Source organism: Aegilops tauschii, chromosome 6, assembly GCF_002575655.3.
Source record: "Aegilops tauschii subsp. strangulata cultivar AL8/78 chromosome 6, Aet v6.0, whole genome shotgun sequence".
In the NCBI taxonomy this organism is placed as follows: domain Eukaryota; kingdom Viridiplantae; phylum Streptophyta; class Magnoliopsida; order Poales; family Poaceae; genus Aegilops; species Aegilops tauschii.
In genome coordinates, this window is record NC_053040.3 from 136,217,291 (window position 1) to 136,226,026 (window position 8,736).

Below are 8,736 nucleotides of genomic sequence, written 5' to 3' on the forward strand. Positions count from 1 at the left end.
AATATGTATTGAAAGAAAACAGACATGTATTAAAAAAGCAAAACCAAAAGAAAAGGGCCAAAAGAAAACAATAGAGAAACATAGACAATGAAGAAAACAAGGAAAACCAAAGAAAGAAGAAAAAGAAAAAGGGGAAAATAAAACAGTAGACACCCTGTAGAGAAACATTAAAAATGAATAAAACTGGTGAAATTCAAAGAGGAAGAAAAAAGGAAAAACAAAGAAAAACGGAAAAACCAGTAGAGAAACATAAAAGAAAAGAACCGATGAAAACCAAAGAAAGAAAAAAAAGAAACCAATCCCGAGTGAGCAGCAAAAGAAAAACAATGCAATGAAACAGGCTAGACGAATAACTATGCAAGGGGGAAAATCTTGAGGCGAGCCGCATGTACTTCTCGCGATAAGTGAACTATAGCCCTAGCGTGCATTTGCTCCCTTTCCACCACACTGGTCGGGGAATAGGAGCTCCCATATTAATTTTGCTGGAGGTTAGCGCCAAATTTTGCACTTTAATCATGCACTTAAATTCGAGAGGAACAAATCAGCGGGTACTTCTTTGGGAGCCCCACGAGGGTCACTTTAGGTGGGCTGGGAGCGCGTTGTCATGTGTCGCACTTTGGGCGCTTCCTCCGAAAATAATTTATACGCGTTTTCGGCTTTTAGATGATTTTTTTGTTTTTTTTGGCTTTCCAGTTTTCCCGTGATTTTTCTTAGGTCTTGGATTAAAAAAATATTGTAAAGAAACACTTTTTCCCCCCTTCCGTGTGAGGCATAGCGATCCTATCAGAAAAGGAAAAAAAGTTTTTTTCTCCTGCTAGAGGCATAAATTTACTTCTAGTGGAGGCATGGATTTTGCTTCCGCGAGAGGCACAATTGTGCCTTTTGGAAAAGGGGGAAACACATTTTTTTCCTTTCGCGAGAGGCACAAATTTAGTTCCCATGAAGGCACAGATTTGCTTCCGCGAGAGGCACGAATTTACTTCTCATGAAGGCACGGATTTGCTTCGGCAAGAGGCACAAGGCACGGATTTACTTCGGCGAAAGGCACAATCATGCCTCTCAGAAAGGGAAAATGCGTGCGAAAGGCACAGTCATGCCTCTCAGAAAGGGAAAATGCGTTTTCTTTTTCTTTCTTTCGCGAAAGCCACGGATTTACTTCTAGGTATGGATTTGCTTCTCTTTTGCTAGGCCCAGCACTAAAAAACCCACTTTTTTACGATTACAAGGGCACAGTCGTACCTCGAAAATGAAAAAAAAAATATGTTTTCTTTTTTCCTTTCATGAGAGACACGGATTTACTTCTCGTGGAGGCATGAATTTGCTTTCGCAAGAGGCACAATCGTGCCTGTTCGAAAAGGAAAAAAACCGTACTCCCGGTTCTTTTTTCCATGAAAAAAGTTTATCGAAACCTATCAACGCGACGAATCCAACAATGAAAACGGTTCGAAATTTGGACGGATGGTTGAAGAAAGAAAATGTTTTGAATAAAATGAATCTATGGGAGGGTGATCTCTGCAAAGAGTACTTTTTAATTAATAATTTCGCTTAAATTTTGGCTTCAAATTAACAAGTCGCGCTAGACTCGACCTGGCCCATAATAAGCTAGTCCACCAGGGCGGAAGACATCAAAAGGCCCATGAACCTACTGAACCTCCCTTGTCAGTAGCCGGCACTTTCTCTGCCGCTGCTCCGCCCTCCCGCCTCCACCGACGGCGACCTCGCTTCTCTACGGCCGGCTGCCAACCCAACCGCCGTCTCTACCAGATAGGCCACCACCGCATCCTCCTAGCCATCCCTCTTAAGCATCAGCAGATCTACGGCGACCGGTCGAACCAGCGTAGCGGCCCTCCCTAGCCATGGTGAGTTCCTTGCCCTCGCCTTCCTCACCAAATTGAAAGTGAAGTACCCGCTTGAACACTAGGTTATCCTGCTGTAGATTGGAGAAGTTGGTCGATTGCAGATTGGACAAGTTGGTTGATATTTTACTCTTAATCTTCTCCGAAACCCTAGCCTTTTCATGGACTATACATTTACTGCCGACGGTCACATTTACTATTCACTTCCATGTTTGCAGCTATGTTGTTTCAGTTTATCATAAACATATGGGTAGTAGATTACGTATTATACCCTTGTTGCCAATTATTCTAAATGCCGAATCCTCGTGTTAGGTGTTCGTGTCCATGCAACAGAGCTTGTAATGTCCCCAACACCACTTCTAGTCACTCAAGTATGATGAAGCTTCTTCACATCCAGCGTTTGATATGAACCTCTTTTTTTAAAAACTCGCAAAAGAAGAATAGAAATCTTAAGTTCGTACAACCCGGGAAAGGAATGATCTATCCGTGCTCTGAATGGATCTTTAGAAGGGTAAGAGGGGAAAAGAATACCCTTATATTCACTTTAAGATAAATTTTCACTTGCATTATGAAGTAGCGGCAACACATCTTGATTTTTTTTTCCGTTAGTGATCTTGTTGCACCTTCCTTTCTTGTTATGGATGCCAATTTGCCATTTCAAGTGATTGTGATCTCGATCATCACTACCTTGTCCATGTTGACCCACGTTGACCAAGTGATATCCTTAGCTTATCATTTCTAGTAGCATCAGTTGTGTAGCTTGGTTGCCAATCCAAAGATGCACCCAGATTTGACTTCAGATTTTGCTAGAGTGTTCGCTCCAAATTTTGAACTTAAGTCATGAAATTTCTAGTGATCTTGATATTCAGGCACTTTTGTTTGCTAATGAGCTAGCATAACCATTTTTTAGTTGCTATTAGTGCAAAAGAAATATGATTAGATATGGACAATTGATTCAGAATACCTGACTTTTACTGTAAAAAGATCATGATGTGTATTTCTGACATTTAATTTAAGTGGAACGTCGAAAATCTTCCATGTTTTATTATATAATTGTAAGCTTTTCGTGTTGAAAAACTATCATGCAGTTGATAAATGGAATTTACTGATAACAAAGAAGTCAAAGCAATGAAATGTTCCTATGTTGTCATATCTACTCCATCAACAATGAAATATGACCTCATGGTTCACTTCCTAACGGGTTCATACTTTTTGCAGGCCACTGTACCAGTTAACCCGAAGCCTTTCCTGAACAACCTGACAGGGAAGTCTGTTATTGTCAAACTGAAGTGGGGTATGGAGTACAAAGGTAATATGTGCCCTTTTCTTATTTCCACTTCTATTATTTCCTTGTTTAGTGTATGTACTTTATTTCCCAGAACCCCCTTGTCTTCAGTAATGATGACTGACAATACTTTCATCCCCAGGGTACCTTGTTTCTGTGGACTCTTACATGAATCTGCAGGTACTACTTTTTTTTGTTTTTCTGCATTATTAAAGCTGTGATGGATCAGCATGTCAAAATTAAACATTATCAGTGCCTTGTGATGGATCAACATTTTTAATTTTGTTACTGTCTTTCCTACTGCTTGCAGCTTGCTGATACAGAGGAGTATATTGATGGACAATTCTCTGGAAACCTTGGAGATATACTGATAAGGTAACAATTTATGATCATCTTTACCTTGCTAGTGTGAATTAGTCCTGTACTAGAGGATATGCATGGCCTTGAATCAGAACAACTCATATGGTTCCGCATCTCCTCAAGGATAAATATTTTCATACAGTTGAACAATAAATAACTTAGCACCACATATTTACCATCAACTTTAGCTTATAGCAACCCAGGGAGTAAACCATCCCATTGGGGAGAAACATCGAACACTTGGTACACCGTACACGTTGCTTAAGCCAATCTCGATATGTCCAGACTGTGAAACAACTATCGCCAGAGTAGAAATTGGGGCAACAACGGAGTGTGCTAGGGAACAGATGTAGAGGGATGGGAAGGCGAATACTTACCTGATGCAGTACACCTCTGCAGGGTGGTATGCATGAGCCACCACTGCCCTCAACCAAGCACCAAGCGAGGCCGTCATCCCGGGCGTACAATCATTCTGGCAGTGCGGCATCATGACCAGCATGGAGGCCAGCGATACCGTCGAGCCAAAGAGCATGACCTAGGACTAGTCTCGGTGGTGTGAGTGATGGCGAGAAGGCTATGAGATGGCGAGAATCTGTAGCGAGACGTTGAGAGGAGCATAGAGGTGCGGTTGCTAAAGTAGATCACCATCATCGATAGTTGGATTTGGCAAGAGGGATGCTGGGCGTGGTAATTGTGTGAACAACACCACCCCCTTGAGGTCTTGACCCAACAGTTCCCAAAGCTTTTCCCTTCTACCCGCACGAAGGACATGAGGACGGGCAGGTGGGGAACTGGGGATACGGGAGAGATCATTGGGAGAAAGATCCCCTGCCTGACCAAAGGGCCCCAGCAGGCGAATGACCCAGTCAAAATCAACAGCACAATCAGAAAATTGTACACCTCAATTGAATGTGAGAGCTCCAACCCCTAGGGAGCTTACTGGATTTAAAGATACCTATGTACTTGACGAGCTATCCCTGCTAAGGCCTTGTACAATGCTAACTGCTTAGGGAAGTGCTTAGAAAAATAACCCGGGTTTTTTCTGAAGCACCAGTGCCTATTTCCGCAGGAGGGATGCCTAATTAAGCGTCTACCCTCTCCAAATAAGCACCGGTGCTTAAAGAAACACTGGTTTATTTTTTTAAGCACCTCAAGCACCTTGCATTGTACAAGGCCTAAAGCATGCATCTACCACTATGTGTTCTAAATTTTACCGGAAGTACTGCACGTCCGACGGTTTAGAGTCGGATGCTTGTACAATATGCGATCGGACCATCTAGCTTAAACTAATAATGTGATGGATGACTGATGGTAGGTGTTGTACAAAGATCGGACCAGAATTTCTCATACGTATAGCAGCTCTCATGTTTTATTGTTGTTTGATGAAATAGAATCATTGTGTGTATTCAGTTCACGGAAATTACATGCCGATAACGGCTGATTCCATATTTGATGTCTGCACTTGCATCATATATTCCTTGATCAAATTGTGACATTTGGTACCCAGTTGTCCCTCATGGTGTGTTCTTTCCTTGGTCAACAGGTGCAACAATGTTATGTATATGCGTGGCGTTCCAGAGGATACCGAGATAGAGGATGCAGCGTGAGAAGACATGGACCGCTGTCACGCGTAGATATCTGACATGAACGTGCCAATCTAGTCCCGTTTCAGATGTTGTCTCTCCATTGATGCAGGATGTACGATTTACCTGCTCCCATGCTATCTACATGTTTGGTTGTAGTGGTGACCAGATTTTTCAGTTTTCAATCGTCTGGATGGTGCTATCGTCCTTGCTGAGTGTTAGAAGTACTGAATTTCTTCAGCAATTCTATTTTGGCATGCCTGGTTTTGGAAACTATATGCCGAATTGACCCTCCGTTCCTACCTCATTGGTTTGGTTTGAGGTATATCATTTCTTCATCAATAGCCACTTCGGTATTATAGACAAACGATCTGTGATGAGGTTATTATTCAAAGCAAACATCCAAATTGTCAATTTGTTGGGGTGTTTGATATGAGGCAATAGATAGTGCATTCCATGCTTGGGACAACATGCCAAACTAGAGCAGGATTTCAATAGTTCAGGGTTCTACTTGCACCATTCCATGTTTGGCTTGAGAAATGTAAGGCCGCGCTTGGGATGGTTGTAAAATAATACGGAGGTGTTCCGATTACAGGTGTACATCATCTGTAATCGAATAAAATGGCTTATTTGCACCTTTCTTTGAGCAATTCTTGGCCGGAAACAAAACGGCAGACCGAGGCATGTATTCTTTACGGATGTATTTAAAACGAAAATGGTGACCTGAACAGGGCCTAAGAGGTTGACTATGCAAGTCATTGCGATAAATTCTTTTAGTGCAAGTCGACTATATATAAGAACCCCTTTTTCTCGTGTAAGTCGACTATATAAGAACCCTTTTTTCCTCCTCCAGCCGCCCAACTTTTCTCTCGTCGTTGCCTCGCCTCTACCGAGGTTGCTATTTAATCCGACCGACAATGCCTCCTCTGCCTTCATCTTCCTCTCTGCAAAATCAAGGTAGAAAAAAAAGATCCATCTGCCAGTGGTTTGGCTTTTTCCTAAACAAGGACAGAGCCGTCGAGTGAGGATTGGCTGACTGCTGACTTGCACACAAATTTTTTTAGGCAGCTTGTTAATAGTCCCTCCTGTCAAAAAAAGTCTTACATTCTGAGACAGAAGAAGTAGCAAACAAGAAAATGTAAAATCTATCACCACTTTGTTCTTCATCAGCATAAAGGTTTCTCAATCGATCTAGGAAAATGCAACTTTAGTTTAGTGAAGAAGTGCAAGTTGTATTTTCTTTCTTTTCTGAATTGATTGAGACTTAAGAAAATCTCAGTCCACTCAGACCTAGCAAACCCCTGGTACAAAATGGATCATCACATAACACATTACGTCCCAAATACACCCATTATCTTTATCTAAACAAATGGAGAACTGCATGATGCTGTCCAAACTAACCACTGAACAGAAAAGAAACTGAAAGAATAAACTGGATCGAAGCTAAGCCAAACATCACCCTAGCAAAAACTGCCCTAGCCATTACAAACGCCCAAGCAGGCAGGCCATGATCCCCAACGCCGCACCGGCACCGCTCCACCAGCTCCCCACCGCTCCGCGTCCGGCCGCGGCTTCTGGTATCTTGGCCGCCACGCCGCCGTGCACACTTGGTATCGGGATGACCGTCGATGGTGGCGGCGTGGTGTCCGGCACTTCCGGTTCAGGCTCCGGCATGCCCGGGGACGGGACCTGCTGCATCGGCGCTGGCGCCGGGGTGGGAGGCAGCGACATGTGCCTAGCCCTCGGCCTCTGCGGTCCGGGTGCGGGCGCGACGGCGAGGCCAGGCGGGAGGATGAGGTCGCTCACCTGGAGCACCAGCACGCTGAACGCCTGCGAGGTGACGACCTTGACGAGCGTGGAGTTGCGTCGCGCGCCCCCGCCCGGCGCGCCAGAGGAGAACGTGATGCGGCCGGTGTCGCCTCCGGACACGCGGACGAACCCGACGCCGCGGCCCCGCGCGCCGGCTCCGGTCCCCTGGAGCATCGTCGTGACGATCGATCCGTCGCCCGTTCGGCCCTGGCGCAGCGCGTCGAGCCTCTCCGGGTCGAGGAAGTCGAGGACTGCGTGGAGCGCGAGCAGGTCGGCGAGCGCCGGCAGAGGGAGGCGCGGCAGGCCTTGGAGCTCGTTGGAGAGAGCGGTGTTGTTGACGGCGAGGATGGTGACAATGGGGTGCTCGTTGATGGCGCGCGCAAGCCCGGTCTGGGTGAGTAGGGAGCTGAAGGCGCTGTACTCCGGGAAGGAGGAGAGGATCTTGGTTACGTCGAATGCGGAGGCGGTCGTGGCGGGCATCATCCCCGGGAGGACGAGGCCGCTCACCTGGAGCACCATGACGTTGAACGCCTGCGAGGTGACGACCCTGAGGAGCGTCGCATTCAGCGGCTGCGGCCCGGTCCCGATGGGCCCGGCGTAGGAGAAGGTGATGCGGCCCTTCTCGCCGCCAGCGACGCGGAGGAGCTTCAGCTCGTCTCCCGGCAGCAGCGTGGTGACCTTGGAGCCCTTGCCCGTGCGCCCAAGCCGCAGCGCGTCGAGCTTCTCCGGGTCGAGGTAGTCGAGGACGACGTGGAGCGAGAGGAGGTCGCCGAGGAGCGGGTGCGGGAGGCGGCGGAGGGCGGCGGTGGGGAGGCCGGCGTTGCTGGCGGCGAGCACGGTGACCTTCTTCTGGGCGTTGATGGAGCGGGCCACTCCCGTGTCGACTAGCATGCAGGTGAAGTCGCTGAACTCGGGGAAGCAGGACAGGATCTTGACGATGTCGAAGAGCGCGGGCGCGGCGGCGGCGCTGGCCGGCGCCGCCGGGAGGAGCAGGAGGGCGGCGGCGAGCGTGAGCAGGAAGGGGGGATTGGCCATGATCGGGTCTTGGGATCGGCTGGCTAGTCTCGCATGCAGTGAGACTGAGAGGGTTAAGGATCAGTGACGGAGGTTGGCGCTTATTTATACGGCGCGTGCGTGGTGCGGGAGGTGTCGGAGATGGCGGCAAGGGAGCGGTCGGAGGCGTTTGAACGGTTGGAGCAGTGACTGGACTACTTCCAAGTTCCACAACGCTGGACACGGATCGCAACATGGAAATCCCTATTCGCCGCATTCTGCGGCAAGTAGTCGACCTACCGCATATGTTCGGTAGTGAACGGGCCGGCCCAGTTAGCGGTTTTTTAGGTAGGATCGGTTTCCGGTTTTGGGAACCTTCTGGGTGGTTCCTGGCTGGTTTTGGGAACCTTCCAGAAGGTTCTTGAACCGGGTTTTTTTTTGTTTTTTCTTCTTCTTTTTCGTTTTTAGTTATTTCTGTTTCTTTTTTCTTTTTCTTTTTTCTGTTTGTTTTCTTTCTTTGGTTTTTTATTTCTTTTTCTTTTCTTCTCTTTTTAAAATAACATAGAAAATTTTGAATTTCGTTCGCGTCTCGAAAAAAGGTCCAGTTTTTGAAAAATGTTCTCAAAATTCAAAAATTGTTCTCGTTAGAAAAAAAAGTTCAAAACTTTCAAAATTCAGAAAACGTACTGGATTTCAATTTTTTGTTCACATATTCAAAAAATGTTCGTGCTTCCAAATTTGTTCGGGATTTTTCAAAATTGTTCTCCATTTCAAAATTTGTTCTCAAGATTCAAAAAATGTTCATGCTTTAAAAAATTGTTCGTGCTTCGAAATTTGTTCTCCGTTTCTA

General features: G+C 46.3%; 2 protein-coding genes across 3 annotated transcripts; one reads left to right on the forward strand and one right to left on the reverse strand.

The window, feature by feature from the left end:
* The first annotated feature begins 1,635 nt into the window (after nt 1–1,635).
* Nucleotides 1,636–5,373, forward strand: LOC109734301 (probable small nuclear ribonucleoprotein F). 2 transcript variants are annotated; one of them, XM_020293509.4, is made up of 5 exons: nt 1,636–1,859; nt 3,075–3,165; nt 3,284–3,321; nt 3,452–3,516; nt 5,045–5,373. In XM_020293509.4, exons 1-5 carry the CDS (start codon nt 1,857–1,859, stop codon nt 5,106–5,108), a joined length of 261 nt encoding a protein of 86 aa, XP_020149098.1. In that variant the 5' UTR covers nt 1,636–1,856; the 3' UTR covers nt 5,109–5,373. The 2 variants fall into 2 exon arrangements, with proteins under 2 accessions (XP_020149098.1, XP_073357298.1); XM_073501197.1 differs by lacking the exon at nt 1,636–1,859 and adding an exon at nt 2,183–2,227.
* Nucleotides 5,374–6,566: 1,193 nt separating this feature from the next.
* Nucleotides 6,567–7,928, reverse strand: LOC109734302 (uncharacterized). Its single transcript, XM_020293510.2, has one exon. The coding sequence runs from the start codon at nt 7,926–7,928 to the stop codon at nt 6,567–6,569; it is 1,362 nt and encodes a 453-aa protein (XP_020149099.1).
* Nucleotides 7,929–8,736: the final 808 nt, after the last annotated feature.